At 39.4% G+C, this 19,178-nt stretch overlaps 1 protein-coding gene across 1 annotated transcript in view; it reads right to left on the bottom strand.

The window, feature by feature from the left end:
* Positions 1 to 19,178, bottom strand: part of EPB41L4A (erythrocyte membrane protein band 4.1 like 4A) — a 213,040-nt gene that overhangs the window by 50,750 nt on the left and 143,112 nt on the right. The window contains exons 9-12 of the mRNA XM_060235611.1: positions 10,173 to 10,261; positions 9,145 to 9,208; positions 5,779 to 5,870; positions 1,830 to 1,907 (exon numbers count right to left, since the gene is read on the bottom strand). Of these exons, the coding sequence (XP_060091594.1) occupies positions 1,830 to 1,907; positions 5,779 to 5,870; positions 9,145 to 9,208; positions 10,173 to 10,261 (323 nt within the window). The remainder of the gene's footprint in view (positions 1 to 1,829; positions 1,908 to 5,778; positions 5,871 to 9,144; positions 9,209 to 10,172; positions 10,262 to 19,178) is intronic.

The raw sequence follows: 19,178 nt of genomic DNA, 5'->3' as shown, positions 1-19,178 counted from the left end.
ACTGAGAAACATCCAGATGGATTTGTCTAATGTGTGAACAGCAATTATATTTTATTTACAAAAAATGTAACTACTGGCTAACTTATCTCAATGGGAGAGGTGCTATTTTACCAACAGATCTAAATGGGAGAGGTGCTATTTTACCAACAGAGTGCCAAGAAGAAAAGTTAGATTTCCCAAAAACACATGAAGATTTTATCAGAGCAAGCATGTATACTTAACTGTGTCTTTTATACACCGGCAAGAAGGTACCACGATAGTTTTGATAGATTTTATATTTTATTTCAGTTTTTAGCTAGCAAGGACAATGAACGAGAGACTCTACTCTCAACTGTATTAATTCTTGGTACCCTTCCCTTAATGAAACATTCAGCAGGATACACTTCCCCATGAAAAATTATATGAAAAGCACATACAGAGATCACTACAAGTCTTGCTGGAAGCAAGTAGGGATTTAGGAAACTAATGTCTGAATGCTTACTCAGTCTTTAAACTAACTGGATGGCCTTGGGCCAGTCACTATGTCAGCCTAATATACCTCAGAGTGTTGTTATGAGGTTACATTTAAGAAGCAGAGATCTACATATGGCTGACCTAAGCTGTTTAGAGGAACAGGATAAAAGATCAATAATCAGTTCGGCCCTGCAAGTTATGAAGTCTCAGGGTTTATTTTATGGCTGCAGATGTGAGGTACTTGCTTAGTAATGGAGGGCCTCAACGCATAGATCAGGAAGGAACTTGGGGAAACTGCTAGGACTCCCATCAGACCAAACCAGAAGCAGTGACTCAGAGTTTTCCCTAAAAAGACTGGGAATATATCAGACCTACCTTCTCTGTCCTTTTTGCCACAGAAACTTCTCCTACTTCCTCAGTTGGATCTTTAAGCTTTTTAAAAATATCCAGGTTCCACAGTAGAAATAAGTGCTTCTGAATTACAGCGACACCTCTAGGCTCTTTCAGCTGACACCAATGCAACAGTGCACGTTTACTGGCAATATTTCATTCCTTCTCAGAAAGACCTCTGCATTGGCAGTGGCACTGATGTCCCACTTCCTCCATAAATATCCATGTGTTAGATTTTGTGCACATAAGTGCATGTGTGCTCGCATGCATGCTTCCCAACTAGATATGATAGCACAGCCATATGTTACATGTAGGCTTCAGAATCCCTACATTTTGCACTATAAATCAGGCCCCACCTACCTCATGTATTTTTTGAAATGTGAGATGCATCAGGTCCTGTCCCCCTCCCCAAATGTACACCTTAATGTGATGATGGGGTCTTTGTGTGTCCAAGAAGTGGAGAGAAACACCATAAGGAATTTAGTCACTCAAGGCAGAATGGTCACAGCTAAGACACCAGACTAAGATACATCCACCCCCCCCCCCTTCAGGGATCAGAAGAGAATGGACAGTTGCAAAGTGATGAAGGTGCAGGAATTTGGAAGGTGACACTAGCAGAGGATCTTTTGTAAACAACAGCAGTTCCACTTCAACTAACTCTGGTTAATGCTGTGCAGAAAAACACAATGGTAAACCACTTCTGATCATCTCTTACCTCAAAAACCCTATGATGAGACAGTCCAAAACAAAAAAGAAAGAAAATATATTGTAGTGGAAGACGGAACACCCAGCGCAGACTCAAGTTAACATTCATGGATCTGCTACTATGATGATTAATTTCACCCAAAGATGTGTTGAGTGTATATTATGCAAACATTATGTACACTTCCACAACTATTTAGAAAAGAGAGGTTATATGATCACTAAAACATACACCTGAGCAAAGGATTCATATAAACATCTGAAGTGATAATAAACTGCGTTACCTATACCGATGCTTATAACCAAGGGATCCAAGCTTGCCAAGTTTTCTTGATACAGAATTAGACACATTTTCAGGCATTCTGTATGTTTTTTAAAAAAAGAAAGTGATTTGGTAAATGCACATAATACATTTGCCATGTGAACATGGTTTATATGCAAGCTGCTGTTCATTAAATTACCTTTTTACAACTCATTCCTCCACACAAGTTTGTAATGCTAAAGATTCTGTGGACCCAAAAAATCTACAGCAAGGAGAAAATGGCCACTGCATTTCTTTTAAAACCCAAGGTCCTAATATGGAAGAAGTTACATTATGCTTCAGTTCTGCTGATGCCAACTAATTTAAGTCTCGTGGATGTTAAGACTCAAGCATAACCAGATTTCCCTGGAACAGGGCCAAGGCATACTGATACAAATGACCACATAGTGTGTCACCAGGGGACCATACAAATCCCTCTTCTGAAACATGAAGCTCTTTGCCCACTCTGTGAGATCTGATGGTAGGTTCCATAATAACAGCATAAATATTCAGTGTTCAAAATTGTGGGAATCAAAGGGTGTCTCAGTAGGACCAAAACATTGTCTGAACTGTGCCGAAAGACTGCAGTCCTGCACACTTCTGTGTTCCACAGAAATCAATAGGATTTATGTACATGTACCTGTATACAGAATTTCAGCTACATATTGTCTCCTATGGAGACTGGACACTTTCAATTCCACAGAAGATGGGCAACCCAAAAATTCATCTCTTAAAAGTTCCAAAATTGGGTGTTTATAGGCATATGTTAGGAACTGGGATTACAAATGTGCTTCTTTGGATTTGCTGCATTCTTTCCTGGTACAGGAATTAGCATTTTAAATCTCCCAATAGACTGTCTAATATAAGCAACACTTGTAACAGACCTGACCTGGAAAAGAGTACATACACCCCAGAATTAGGTCTGTAACATCAACTAACATTGAACAGAGGTGGAGCAACGGGACAGGTGTAATTTAGAATTAAAACTACCATACAATGCCCAGATTTGTAGATAGATTACTAAGAGGATAGGAAAGGAATGGAAATAAAATAAAGCATATGCAAGAAAGCTAAAATAAAAAACCAGAAAACACCTGGAAACCTAATAAAAAACCTTGTTATGCTGGGGAACTGTCCAGCTGACCCAGAGTAGTAGTAGTAAATTATTATTATATTATATTATATATCAATATAATAATTTAGTAATAGTTATTAAATTATTATTGGTAATAATAAAAAGCAATCTAAGTGCTGAAAAATCAACATGGAAATACATTAACAAAACAGGATAAAACAAAGAAAAGATGGGAACAATACAATTAAGAATTATACAGAAGATATTAGACTTTTGGAGAAAAACCTACAATTTTGTGAAGTGAAAGCTCCACTGAAAACAACTGGGGGAAACAAATCACAAGAAGAAGATAGGATATCAATAGAGCTATTCAAAACTACAGAAACAGAGTTCATCACAATCTTAACAAGAACATGTCAACAAATACAGAAAACAAAACAATGGCCCACAGATGAGAAACGCTGAATCTACATTCCAGTTCTAAAAAGGAGACATCAACAATTGTTGCAACTATTGGACCATCACATTAATTTCTTATGCAACTAAAGTAATGGTCAAAATCTTACAACATTGATTGTTACCAGATATGGAACAAGAAATGCTAGCTATTCAAGCTAGATTCAGAAAAGGTAGAGGCAGTAGAGATCATATTGCAAATTTATGTTGGTGGCTTCAGCAACTAAGAGAATTTCAGAAGAAAATTAGCTTTTGTTTCAAGAAGTACAGCAGAGCTTTTGACTGTGTGGATCATGAAAGGTTATGACTGGTTTTTAAAGAAATAGGTGTGCCACAACATCTTACTGGTTTGATGAGCAACCTATACTCTGGACAAGAGGCCACTGTCAGGATAGTATATGAAAAAACAGAATGGTTTCCAACTGGCAAAGGCTGGCACAAGGGATGTATTTTAAATACCTATCTCTTCAATCTATATGCAGAACATGTAAGAAAAGCAGGATTACATTTAGATGAAGGTTGAGAAAATACTGGATAAAGGAACATTAACAATTTGAGATATACAGATGAAACCATATTACCAGCAGAAAATAGTGAAGATGTGAAATGACACTTCATAAAGGTTAGAGCAGAAAGTGCCAAACAGGATTACAGCTGAACATCAAGACGATAAAAGTAGTGATTACTGAGGAATTATACAACTTTAAAGTTGACAATGAAGAAACTGAAGTAGTTAAAGATTTTCTATTCCTTGGTGCCCTCATCAACCAAAAGAAAGACCAACAAAGGGCATCCATGAAGAGTTTGGAAAAGATTCTTTAGTGTAAGATGTTAGTTAGATGTTGCTGGCAACCAAGATCAAGTTAATTTATACCATAGTATCCCACATTACCATGTATGCGTGTGAAAGTTAGACAACCAAAAAGACAAATAAATTGGTTCTATATCAAATCAAGCCTGAACTCTCCTTTGAAGCTAAAACGACTAAACTGAAGCTACCATACTTTGGTCACATTATGAGAAGACAAGAGTCACTGGAAAAGACAAATAATGCTAGGAAAAGTTGAAGGCAGCAGGAAAGGAGGAAGACTCAACATGAGATGTATTGATTCAGTCAAGGAAGCCATAGTCCTCAGCTTACAAGACCTGAGCAAGGGTGTTAACAATAGGAAGTTTTGGAGATCATTAATTCATAGGGTTGCCATAATTCAGAAGCAACTTGATGGCACTTAACACCCCGCCCCACCCCCCAAACACACAACAGGCTCCCACTGCAGTCCTCCAATTTGCTCCTGTGCTTTTCCTGAGGTTCCACTGAGAGTCTGTGGGCTGCAGCAGGAGGATGAAGTGGGAAACTTGTGCACTGCACAGTCCACTGATTGCAGTGTACATGCCAGGAAACTGACAGGCTAAGTTACAGTAGTAAGAGATTTTAAAAATAACTTTCAAATGACCACATCAACACACAGAAGTAAGTATGCTGCAACGTCTAAGTATTACTAAGGACATGTTTTGTGCATGAGTCCCTGCTACATGAAGGCAGTACATATGCAAACCATGTGTCTGAAGCTGGGAGGAAAATTAATCAGATGGACCAAAGCCCATGGTACTATTATATTAAGATGAAATTAAGTTTTTCCCCTCCTGTATAGAATGCAGGCTCAACTTCAGTGAACATTGTTTACTTGCTACTCAGGTTCAACTTATAGAGTGAGTTTTGTAATAAAATGCTTAAAGAAAACCCACATTTTAAATTTTGCAGCACTAAATATTAAGAGAATTTGGCCCATGCCATAAATATGAATATGCTTAACAACTGCTATAAGAAAGCTGTCAACATCTACACGTTCCTTATATTCTCTTGAAAAGAAAGACTCATTCACTGAGTCTAGTACTTTCTAGTACTTTCCTGCCATCTCTGCTAACATTTTTTCCTTCTCTCCATTCATTATTCTTGTGTCTTAGTGTTCATCATAGCCTTTAGCAAAAAGGGGGAAAGGGCAAAGTAAAGTGTCCTTCCATGTCTTAACCAGAAGGTGTCTTCTTCTGAAAGTGCTGTTTTATAACATGCATTGCACTAGAAAAGTGGTGAAAAAGTGCTTCTGCAAAAGCCTTTGCTTGGAAAGTTGCTATGGAATCTATTTTGGCAATGTGTGAACTCTTGTACAAGTATTTTTAGAACTACCATTTACAGAACTGCTACTTTCCTTCCCTGAGTCTTTGGATCTAGTATAAAGAAGCCAAATGACAGTTCTATGTATAAAATTAAGCCAGGCTGATTCAGAAGATTTTGCTAAAAGTAAGCATGTGGCCTGAAGTTCTAAAGACCCTTCCCCCCATTAAATATATTTGTCTTCTGTAATCATACCAGAACACAGTTTGACATATATAGCTTACTAACCTGAAGAATGTATGGTGTTCTACACAGCACTTCCATAAATTTTTGCATGCTGTTTTGCTGTGTGCTTCAAAAAAGAAGGAGGTTTCATTACACTGAAATTTTAAAAAAAAGTTAAAGGATTGAGAAGGATTCTTCTGACAAACAATTTGCATTTCACAGTTTGGGCATGTGAGAACTGATCCTTCTGTCATGTCAACCTGTGGAGTTACAACAGTGTTGTAACTACTGGCCCGATATGTTCTGTGAATAATTAAAATGGATGTAGCTAATCAACATTAGCCCCAAGGGCCACTTCATTATAATTTTCAGAACTAGGGTAAGAACTGGAAAAATCATGTCCCTTGAAATGTGAATATTAGTGCAATTATCTTTTTTCTCCAGGTTTCATTCACTGGGAAGCAAACAAACACTTCCATCACCTCTCCAATGCAAACAAAAGACATGCCTTTTCTGACACAGACATTCAGATTAAAACAAAACAACTGATCCCAAATTTTTGGTGGATCAAGGCAGTACCAAAAAAAGGAAATACTAGTTAAGTCACTGAAGTACTGAACAATATTTACATAATAAGAAACTTTCCTAAACTGGCATTTTAAAAAATAATATTTGCAGTTCATTATGAAATGTGTATGCAACAAACAATGGTGACAGTGAAGAATGTCATTTTTTCCTCTATGAAACCACACATCCATCACTGGATAAGTTAAAGAATTCAAAAAAGTAGAGAAATGCAATGCGCATGAAACATATATGCCTTCTGTCATGGTCAATTAAATTCACTGAAAACTTGAAAAGAACACACTCCTAGGACTGATGTAAGCTAGTCATTACACATAGGAGTATTTTTACTTGTTGGGGTAAGGACTTTCTATCAATCACAATACATAAAATACACAAATGCCTAATTTTTCTATAATCCATAAAAGTATATGACAGCCTGTTTTGTACCTCTGGAAGCTTCAAAAACAGTCAGTAGTGTACAGGTGGAGACAAGGACATGGACTGATGTCCAGAAAAATGCTTGAAATTCCCCCACAGAGCCCTAAGAGTTTATCTTTATTGCAGCCAACATGGTATACTATAGGAACGATTACCAAGACTACTAAGATTCTAGTTTAAGGCCTTGTTTTAATGAACATAAGCCTAAAACAATTATTTCAATAAGCATTTGCCAATATACACCAGAACCCAAAGAACCACATAACTAGATTTGCATTTCACACAGTTTTCTGAAATGGGGGGCCAGTTTAGACATTATAGCAGGAAATCAGCAAACTGACCTGTTGTTTAAAAAAAAAAAAAAAAGCTTACAGCAGCCAATGCAGAGGTAAGTGATTGGGATTAGGGTTGTGGCAGCAGAGAAGGAGCTAGCCCTTTCCTACCCATGTTGTTGGTCTGATGCAAATCATCAAGACTCCTTGGAGTTATCAGCCTACTAGGAGAAAATATATTGGCCTTTATACATTTTTTTCTGTTGGACAAACAGAAGAATCGGAAGACATCCAGTCACAAAGCTCCTGCTGTCTTGTTCTAGTTTCACCCCGAGCTGCTTGTTATTTAAAGGAAGAAAAGTGCCAACAATTTTACTTGGCATGCCTAATCACTTGGGTACACCTTCACTAATCTTTGAATTCCAGCTATGAAATTCTAAAATTTGCACAATAGCTTGCATTACTCAAATGTCACCTACATCTTTTTGACAACTTATTTGGCCCTGTCTCTATTTTATACACTATAATGGCTAGGAACAAATAGACATGTATCAAGTAACATCTCTTTCCAAAGGTGATTTAGCTCTGTAGAGGTAAAACATACTGGTTTGGATTGTGCCACGAGTAATGACTCTGCTGCCTTTAATGTTTAGACTAGAAGAACAAGAAGATGACTGCAGATTTATATCCTGCCCTTCTCTCTGAATCAGAGACTCAGAGCGGTTTACAATCTCCTATATCTTCTCCCCCCCACAACAGACACTCTGTGAGGTAGATGGGGCTGAGAGGCTCCCTCAGAAGCTGCCCTTTCAAGGACAGCAAGAGAGCTATGGCTGACCCAAGGCCATTCCAGCAGCTGCATATGGATGAGTGGGGAATCAAACCCAGTTCTTCCAGATAAAAGTCTGCTCACTTAACCACAACACCAAACTGGCTCTCTGACTAGCAGTGATTAGCACAGAAAGAACAAGAGGGTGCCTACCCTCCCAGACAGTGGCAGGACTAAATGCTTCACCAAAGCCCCATGATGCAGGTCTACTGACTTCACATGTCTACTGACTTTACATGTGTTAGTCATCCCACCTGAAATGGAGACTAAAGCAAGAAATAAAGAGCCTAAAGGTAGTATGGCTGCCATTATTTGGATGCAAAAATTTATGAGTGGTTCATTTACCACAAGATATATGTCAAGTACCTATTTGCTTTTTTGAGCAGGAACGCTGTAAAAATAAATAAATACAACTCTGCCCTTTTATTCCTAATTAAAACTTCTGTTCTCAACACTGCAAAAGCACTTGAGTTATTTAGTAATAATTAATTTTTAAACCTGCTTAGAAAACCAAACTTAATCTCTCAACCAAACAAGCTATAATTTCATTTAAGAAAAGCAACTCTTAGAGGGAATATAACACAAAGGGAACGCTTGAAGAACAATAACATAATCTATCAAGATGCAATTTAGGTTGAGATGGGCATTTTTTCAGATACCCTCTTAAGGTGAGTATAAAAGTACCTTACAAAAATGGCTAGAAAAAACTGGTTTTCAATCCAGCCTGTTTTATACCCCTACTTCTTCTTAATACTTTTCCTGTCATTATCTCAGAAGCTGCAATCCAAAATAAAGAAAATATAAATGGAAAGGTTGCTTTCCTGTCATTATCACTTAGACACATTTAAACTTAGGTTCACATCTCTACTCTCATAAACAGTTCCTTAGGTCAGTCTCTCTCTCCGATTTGCACTCACCTTACTCTGCCCTCACATTCATCTTCTCTGCACGGCATCCTCCCATTTCCCATTATTTGCATCTGGGTTGCAGCAAACATCGCGGGTTTTGTGCAGCAAACGGAAACTGTTTTTTAGCAGTTTCTGTTTGCTGTGCAAAAACCGCAATGTTTGCTGCAGCCTCAGCGCAAATAGTGGGAAATCAGGAGGACACCGCACGGAGAAGACGGACATGAGAGCGGAGTAAGGGTGAGTGCGAAATCGTTCTGTTTCAGCCTAAGCTACTTCACATGGTTCTGTGGAGGGGAGACTGATTTACATCACTCAGAGCTCCTTGGAGGAAGGGCAGGATAAAATACATTAAATAAATGTTATAAGCTTTATTTTCAACTATAGCACCCCCCCCCCCCCAAAAAAAAAGACTTACATCTTTTCCTAGGACTCTGAGTTCAAACTGAGTTTCCTTGAAGTGGACCTTTGTAATTCTAGGCCTACATGTTAGAAAAACAGAAAATATTCGTAAAGATTAAACTATTTTAAAAGAGCATTTGGAATAGATAAAGGTTTTATAGTAAGTATGCTTATTATGAAATGCACAAATCTAGCTAGGAAGAACTGACAAGCAGTATTATCAGGCAGTGCAGATTTAAAATATTTATGCCTCCCAACTCTTTCAAGGCAGCTTCTGTAATAATGAAATTTTATAAAACTAGTAGTAGACCAAAATAGCAGCTTCAATCATTTAAAAACCTCTTTTCAAGTACAATCCATAGTTAGACAACCAGGGACAATAGTTTGGACTTTTCCAATAAGATCATCCATATGAGAGATAAAGTGAACAAAATCCAAATAATCTATTTAATCCAAGGAGGCATGGAACTCTGGGTCAACCATACTTCACAAAAAAAGGATATTTGCCACTCGCTGATACTTGTCAAAACTGTTTGAATCAAAGAAGGAATTCAAAGGGTCATATCTTTGAGACCAAAAGTAGACCAATAGTCAGAAACAATATAGATGCTTTCTTCTGAATGTACTCTAAAAAATGGCTGCTAATTAAACTTTAATGGAAGTATGTTTATCATTGAGGCAGTGTATCTACACTGACTAGCCATTAGAGGAAAAAATACTGGCATACAAATCATTAGGTGAGAAGGAAACTATTCCTTCCAGCTCATTTCATAATGTTATATTATCAATCATATTTACAATAAATATATAAATATACACTAAAGTTTATATCCAGTGAACCACAATTTTGCATGCAAAATTAAACTTTCCTTCCTCCATCCTCCTCCCTCAAACACTGCTCCTGAAATTCAGCAAAAGCCCTGGCATGCAACATGGGGGTTCTGCAATGGAAAGAGGAGGCAAAAATCTCCTCTTCCACCAGCATAAGTGACCTTCAGCTGCCACATTACTACTACATGGACTAAACTGACAGACTTCACTTACCAGAAATATTTCCCAACTTGTTTTTTATTCTTATAGACAACCACTCCAACAGGGGTTAATCCTAGAAAATATTCAGATTTGTTTTCACCCTGAAAAATAATTTTAAATGTATACATGTAAATGCATACACACGCTTAAAGGATTTCATTTTCTGACACTCATGCCGTCAAAATTTAGTTCATACATTTGTATTCAAGAAATCCAATAGAATTTAAATTTGTCTCCATAAATAAGACACATGGCAAATGTTCTTTGATGGATTATTTCTTCCAGGAATAAGCTACAGAAGAGTATTTTTGCAATACAAATTGTAAACAAAGCTGAATTAATTCATACTATCATTTATAAGATTTTCCCAATGTTAGTTGCCTTCCCACGAATTATAACATGTTCATCTGTGTTGTTATGTTCTCTCTTTTGGGGGGGTACAATACCGTTAATTGAACAAGCATTTCATCATGATTTTACCAAACAAATTTCCCATGCTTCCATTCATTTTCCCCAAAGTGGTTTTTCATCTTAGATCCTTAATTCAAGTAAACACTTAGCTTACAAACAGCTTCTTCTCTTGAGAGTGAAACATATGCATGGGATAAGGGGTTTCACTCCTCTACTCATCACATGCCACCCGACAAAAAATGACCTTCTTTGAGGACTGCGTCAAGAACTTGTCAGAAACAAGTCAGATACTACACTGTATGGGAGAGGAAGACTTAGAACCCTTGCCTTTCTACCAGTGCCACAGCCCCTAGCCAGGTCTCTCTCACGCAATGGATTTTTATGGCCAAATTATAAATTGGGAGCTCCAGTCGAAGAACTCCAGCCTCAAAAATAATATGACCCTCATTCATTTTCTGGGAGAAAAAAAGGACTTAGGAAATATTATCACATGAAGCGTAATCAGTCCTTGCTTCAGTTGATTTGTAACGTGAGAGTAAAACTTATTATTAACAATGTTCATTCATACATTAAAGGCCTCCCTCTTACTTTTCCGGGTGCAAGACAAGATAGTCAAGCTGACTTAGTGCAAGAACTACTTGAATTGACTTGTGTTTCCACTTTTGCAAAAGCTATTGGACAAACAGATAAGTTCTGTGGGATCCAACCTACTATCCAATCAGTTTTTTTCCACTGGTAAAAAGTGGGGGAGGGGTTTCTCCTTGACCAACAAAAAGGCTACAGGATTGGCATGGACAAAAGGCATGTGAGACGGAGGTTGTAAGTGGGGGGGGGGGGGAGACAACAGGTCTACATTGAACAAAAAAGTTGGTAGAATTCAACCCCTTTTGTGGATCCCATATGTGTTCTTCCCCCAAACCATGAAATTAATGTGGAACCTCATGAAAATGGGAAAGCTACATGGATGTATCATGGTAACTTTGCTCATAAGCAGTTGTCAGAAGAGAGAAACTATACTATTACAAAGTTAGAATCTAGTGGCACCTCTAAGACCGACAACGTTTAATTCAAGGTATAACCTTTTGTGTGCATGCACACTTCTTCAGATATAATGAAATGGAAGCAACCCATTCAAACTCATAGACAGAGGCTGAATAGCAAATTAGCATATAACATGAAGATACGGTAAAGTACGCAGAGACTAAACAGGAATAACAAATTTAGTGTACAGGGTCAACAGCTGTATGCATTTAATTAAGAAAGAACAACATAAAAGTAATAAATATGTCAAAATAGGAGATAAATGCATAAGAGAATCCTTTCTAATCATGGGAAGTTAACTGAGACTGAATAAAACTTTGTTGGTCTTAAAGGTGCCACTGGACTCTAACTTTGTTCTATTGCTTCAGACCAACACCGCTTCCCACCTGGATCTGTACACTATTGCAAATCCCCTCCCACAAAAAGAACACTATACAAATCAGAGCACAACAGATCTCTGTATGAAGCTAATAGAAACTGAATCCAAACCTCTCCACAGTTAAGTCCCATGATTTAGCTTTCTAAAAAACAAAACTTGGCATCTGTCTTTCTACACCCTGGAAAAAGAATAACAGATAACGAATTCCAGTATACGGAGGAATCATGTTAGCTTCATCAAATCAAGGCATTCTTTTGCAACCCTCAGACTTCTGTGATTGACAGTTTTTGTTTTCAAAAGGTTTAGAACATTTTGAAGATTAAGGCTTACATGAAAATAAAAATATTTCTACTCCAACTGCTAAATTAAATTTAATGTCTGCTTTTGGTGCTGTTTGTCTGTCGCATGTATTGAATAAAGGGAAGTTTATTGTTATTATGAAGAACTAAACCAAAAACCTGTTGGCAAAACAACCACAAAACACTGCAAATATTGCAAAATATTGTATCTATTCGTAAGCACTTGATGTCATGAAATTATTTCACATATGATGACTCACTGGCACCTTCAATTGAGCACTGTACATGGAGCCTTCAGCTTTCAACATTCCAACATTACATATAGCTCATTAAAGGCGCATATATAGTTCGTCTTGAAATCAGGGTAGATTCTACACCTCTTTCAAAAAATCCACAGGCAATCCCCAGGTCTAGCACAGTTTGTCTTGAAATCAGAGTGGAGCTGAAGGCTCCATGTATGGTGCTCAATTGAAGGTGCCAGTGAGTCATCATATGTGAAATAATTTCATGACATCAAGTACTTATGAATAGATACAATATTTTGTAATATTTGCAGTGTTTTGTAGTTGTTTTGCCGACAGGTTTTTGGTTTAGAGTCTGTTACAAGCACAATTGCAAATTATGAAGTTCTAATTAACAAGCTGATGGTGGAAACACATCAGGTTAAAGTTCAATACAAAAACATGCTGTATGCCTTGTTATGTAGAAGCATAAAAGGTAAGAAAACATGTTACAAAACAGAATTATTTTTAAATGTTTGGCCTTTATTTGAAGGAACCTTCAGCATCCCCGCCAATACTGAGTTAATAATTTATTTTTCTACCTCTCTCTTTCGCATCTATCAGGACTTTCATTTTAATTCTAGGTTTCCTCCCGGCCCACACGAATTCCGAAATTTTTCTTCGCCATTTATCAAATTGCTTAGCATCTTTCACAATGGGGATGGTTTGAAACAGATACATAATCCTTGGTAAAATATTCATTTTTACTGCAGCTATTCTACCCAACAGTGACAAATTGAGCTTGTTCCACTTTAGCATATCTTCTTCTATTTTACGCCATAGCTTTTCATAATTGTTCTTAAACAAATCAATATTTTTCATTGTTATCTCTACCCCTAGGTATTTTACCTTAGAGGTAACTTCACAACCCGTTAGTCTTTGTAGTTCTTGTTGTCTATTTTTCTGCATATTCTTACATAAGATTTTTGATTTTTCTTTGTTTATATAAAGTCCCACCAACTCCCCAAACTCTTGTATTCTCATTAACAACAAAGGTGTAACTTGTAAAGGATTTTCATTTATAAACATTATATCATCTGCAAATGCTCTGTATTTATAGGTAAATCCTTTTATTTGTAGTCCTTCTAAATCTTTTTCTTCTTGAATCTGCATTAGTAAAATTTCAAGAGTCATTATAAACAGCAATGGCGAAAGCGGGCAGCCTTGTCTGGTACCTTTACTAATTTTCATTTCATCTGTAAGATCTGCGTTGATGCACAGCCTTGCACTTTGTTCAGAATATATTGCCTTTATCATTCTTATAAAACTTTCTCCAAGCTCCATTTTTTCCATCACTGCAAACATAAAGTCCCAATTTAAATTGTCAAATGCTTTTTCTGCATCCGCAAAGAATAGCGCTACTTCCTTTTCTGGATGTCTTTCATAATATTCTACAATATTTACAACAGTTCTAATATTGTCTCTTATTTGTCTTTTGGGAAGAAAACCGGCTTGGTCCTCTTTTATAAAATTTATCAAATATTGCTTAAGACGTTCTGCCAGAATTCTTGTAAATATTTTATAATCATTGTTCAAAAGTGAAATTGGTCTGTAATTTTTCACATTTGTAACATCTCTTTCTTCTTTAGGTATCAAAGAAATAACAGCTTCTTTCCATGTATTTGGTACCTTCCCTTTGACTCTTATTGCATTCATCAGCTTCTGTAATTTTGGTATTAATTCATCTTTAAACATTTTAAAATACTTGGCTGTATAACCGTCTGGCCCGGGAGCTTTATCATTTTTCATCACGTTGATTGCTGCCTCAATTTCTATTTTTTCAATTGGGTCATTCAAAATTTTTCTCATATTCTCAGTTAATGGCTCAATTTTTATTTTCTGTAGATATTCATCTATCTTTTTTCTCTTTACTTCAGCACCTTTAAACAGCTTGGCATAATACTTAAAAAATTCTCTTTTTATTCCCTCTTGAGTAACTACGTCTCTTTCATCTATCACAATTCTATTAATTATTTTATTTTCCCTCTTTTTTTTCAGCTGCCACAGATTTGAAACTGTATCATGAAGCAATTTGTTTAGTATGGTTAAAAGAATGGATAACGTTATTAAATAAAAAACTTCTAATGTTAGAAGGCCATGGAAAAAAATTCGGCTGGCATGCATATTTGTACTATGGAAAAAAGAAGATGGACGGTCTTTTCTCTCACCATTATATAAGGAGTAGCTTATTAAATGTGTGGATAAAGTACAAGAAATATGGTGATGAGAGGAGACCTTTATGGATAGTGCCGGCTGAAGTGATAAAGTTAACGGCCAAAACAGTCAAGGAAAAACAACTATCATACAACCAGTTACTAAAAATACAAAGCGGGAAAATAGAATTGAAAACTGCAGAAGAACTAAACTATAAATATGATTGGTTTCAAATGCAACAAATAAAAAGTTTGATGGAGAATGATATCAAAGCTGAAGGAATAAGGAAAGAACAAACAGAAATGGAAAGAGTTCTGCTTGGAGATAATGAGAAATTAATTTCAAAAGTGTACAAATTACTTTTACAATGGGCTACAGAAGATGAAGTAGTGAAATCTCAAATGATAAAATGGGCAATTAATGTAAATAAAGAAATAAAGATGGAATCTTGGGAATATCTGTGGAAAAATTCCATGAAACTCGCAACATGTCATAGTATTAAAGAGAACTGTTTTAAGATGATGTATAGATGGTATATGACTCCAAAAAAATTAGCAAAGATGAACAATAAGATGCCAGATAGGTGCTGGAAATGTAAAAAGCATGAAGGTTCTTTCTACCATATGTGGTGGACTTGTGAAAGAGCTAAAATGTTTTGGCAAATGATTCAACAAGAGATATCTAAGATCCTGGGATATGAATTCAATAAAGAGGCAGAGACTTTTCTGCTGGGATTACAAATGGAAAAATTTCCAAAAGAAGATAGAACATTAATATGGTACTTGCTCTCAGCTGCTAGGACATTGTATGCGCAGTTGTGGAAGCAAGAAAAAATACCAGAAAAATGGGACTGGATTATGAAAGTTATGTCATGGAGTGAAATGGACAAATTAACAAGAAAATTAAGAGACTGTGATTTAGAACTTTTTAACCAAGAGTGGAAGAAATTCAGAAGATATGTAGAGAAAGAGTGGAAAATAAAAGGACATTGGACAATTTTTGAGGATTAAGATTTTTAAGATAACAATACAATTCTTGAAGGGGGTTCTTCTTCCCTATGTTTCTTTTTTGTTTCGTTTTTCTTCTTGATAGTTAAGGGTACCTTTAATATCTGTTTTTTTAAAGAAAATAACACTGGCGGGGGTCAAGTAATTGGGGGAGGGGTGGGAGAAAGTAAGATGTGGGGTAGAATGATGGTCTTTTTCTTAATATATATTAAGCTTTTTATAAGTTGTAGTTATAGTTCTACTACCATATGTTACTAATAAAATTGTTTATTCAAAATAATTTATTTTTCTATTACTTTCACATTTTAAAGGCCTTATTCACATTTTTGAAGTACTCTGATAGTTCCTGTCTGAGCACATTCACTCTAATAAACCTCATGTTCCAACACTTAGTATAAATCGCTTAGATTTGTTATCCATATTGTTTTGATACAGTATAGTTAACTGCCTTCCGTATGAAAATATACTTTCTTTCATACAAAGCATACTAGTCTTCTCTGAGCATAAGCCTGCTTAATCCATGCTCTTTCAAAGTATGTGCATCTATGGATTTAAGCCTCACTTAAAGGGGGAAAAGAGCAACAGGTTATGAAACAGCTTACGTATAAATTTACAGTTTATGAGCTGAATCTTCTGTCACCCAGGAACTTCACAATTAGGTATGCTGAACCCTTTATGACAAATGGAAAATTACTTTTAAAACTCAACATAATTTCAAAACCTGTTTGCAATAAAGCATGAGATATCTGCCATTGAAGTTTTTAAAATTAGTCATTTCACTATGTGTATGTAAAGTATTGTCAAGTCACAACTGACTTATGGTGACATTGTAGGGCAGGGCTGCCAAACATATGGCTTGGGGACAGAATCAGTAAATCCAGGGCTCTTCTCCAGCCTGAGCAATTGGTGCAAGGGCAGAAAGGCAGGGGTGACAAGCAGGTACATATGGCGAGATGTGTGTGGTTGAAACTATCAAGAAATTGGAAAGAAATTGTTAGGGGGCAGGACTATGAAGCTGAGGTAAAACAGTGTGAGGGAAATGGCAGCAAAGGCAAAGAAAGGGGAGGTATGGTGCCCCCCCTCCGCCTCCAACTGCAATGAGAACTGGAGAAACCACTACATATGGGGGAGAGCATAGCTGCAACTGCTGCACCAAACAGTGACCATGAGTGGGGTTAGTGAGAGCTGGCGCACGGTGGTTTGCTGGTGAAGGGATGGGGCTGCCAGGGGAGAAGGAAGGAAGGAGGAGGGCCAGTATATTGATTGAGAAGCAACTGGGCTGCCTTGTATGTGCCACGGGGAAAGACATCGCAGCCTCAGAAGTGGGTTGAGAAGCGAAGGGGAAAAGGAGTGCTGCTGTTGCTGCCACATGTCTGAACAGTTACAGCACCAGGAGGCGGAGTAAGAGTCAGGGATAGGGTTGCCATCCGTCCCGATATATCAGGACCGTCACCGTTATGGACCTTCTTGTCCCGACATCCCGACAAAACCCAATTTTGTCCTGATTTGCACCGCGCAAAGCGCTTTGAACACTGACTGAAATGCTAAACTACAGCCCCCAGCAGCCTTTTCGCACCGCTCTTGGGCTTCTCGACACAGCCCCACCCCCTCCACCCCGTTCAGCGGCTTTTTTGGAGGAGCAGAAAGCCTGGCAACACCAGCCGGTGAAATGCTTGCTTCTTCTACATATGTGCCAAAGCCAGGAGGAGGGGGAGGATGAGGACAACTAAGGAGAGTTCGGCTCATTTTCTCCCCCCCGCCCCTCCCACTTTGAAACCGGCATTTGAAGTAGCAGCAGTGGCAGCGGGAGCTGCGGCAGCAGCGTACACTCTTCAGGCAGTTTGAGAGGAGGCGCGAGACCCCCTTTAGAACGTCACGGGGGAGCAGCCACGGCGCGTGCCTCAGGTAAACAAATTAACGGTCACCCAACTGCCTTCCCGTTACTTTCTGGGCAACGCGACGCAGAGTTGGGGTGGGGTGTCCCGATGAGGTCCCAGCTAGATATGGCAACCCTAGTCAGGGAGGGTGACCAGCAGTCTTTTGCCTGCCTCTGCATAGCAACCCTGGATTTCCTTGGTGATGTCACGGCCCGAGTCTCTGACACGAAGCTGCGGCTGCTATCGTCCTGGCAACGGGCCAGGACCTCTCGCAGACAGCCCAGGCGAAGCACAGGGAGTGGTCGTAAAACAGTCCAGTTGATTGATAACGTAAACAGGCAGGCTGGAGGGTGAGACGGAAGCTTGGTCAGGGAAGCCGAGAGTCAGGAGCCGGGGAGCCGGGAAACAGAGCCGAGAGTCAGAAGCCGGGAAGCAAAGCCGAGATCAAACGATACCTAAGCCAGTCCGATAAGCAAAGCCAGAGTCCAGAATACCAGTCTATGGGTCAGGCCGGGTCAGGAATGCACAGGTTCTTTCCGAAGCAAGGGGTGCGAGACGCAGACACATCCAAGGGTGTTCGCTTGTTGCCAGCACAGTTTGGCCTGAGGCCAGGATCCCAGATATACTGCTGGCTAATTGGCTCGTTAGAACTCCGGGCTCAGATCTCTTCTAGCCCGCATGCGCGCCTCTCTACGCCTGTTCCTGAATTCCAGGCGTCTCCTCTCGCGCAGGCGGGCCCCAGGTGTTGGTGAGTCTGGGGGAGATGAGCTAGTACCTGGTGTGGCCAGATTGGTTTCAGGTGGCCCCTGCTGCTGGCTGGCTCCTTCAGGACTTACGTCCTCTGTTGCTGAAGGCATCTGCACAGCAGAGGCGGGGTCAGCAGCAGGCACCTGCTCTGAGTCAGCAGGGGCAGGCACGACACTATCCCCCCCCTCAGGCCCCCCCTCATCCAAGCCGCCTGGCTTATCTGGGTAGGCCTCATGAAACTGCCGGAGCAGGTCAGGGGTATGCAGGTGGGCAGCCGGTTCCCAGGAGCGATCCTCGGGAGGGTAGCCTTCCCAGTCCACCAGGTACTGGAGTTGACCTCGGTGCAGCCGGGAGTCTAGGATCTGGTGGACTTCAAACTCTTCCTCATCGTCCACCAGCACCGGTGGCGGAGGCGGTGGTGGAACGTCCCTGTTTGGGTCCGGCGCTGCCGCTGGTTGGAGGAGGGAGCGGTGGAATACGGGGTGTATCCGGAGGTGGGCCGGAAGGCGTAGGCGGAATGCCACGGGGTTGACTTGCGCCTCTATGGGGAAGGGCCCGATGAACCGATCGGTTAGCTTGGAGGACCGGCCAGGAGTCCGGAGGTACCGGGTCGAGAGCCAGACAGAATCTCCGACCTTGAGGGGGGCTCCGTCCTGGCGATGTCGGTCCGCGGCCAGTTTGTAAGCGTCCTTGGCGCGCTGGAGCTGAGTGCGCAGGAGGGCGTGGAGCGCGTGGAGTTCCTCAAGTCGGTCGGTGGCTGCGGGAACGTTGGCGGAGGGGCCGAGCGGAGGGAAGAATCGGGGGTGCAGTCCATAGTTGGCG

This window comes from Heteronotia binoei, chromosome 4, assembly GCF_032191835.1.
Source record: "Heteronotia binoei isolate CCM8104 ecotype False Entrance Well chromosome 4, APGP_CSIRO_Hbin_v1, whole genome shotgun sequence".
Lineage (NCBI taxonomy): Eukaryota > Metazoa > Chordata > Lepidosauria > Squamata > Gekkonidae > Heteronotia > Heteronotia binoei.
This window is presented reverse-complemented; position numbering and strand designations above follow the sequence as displayed.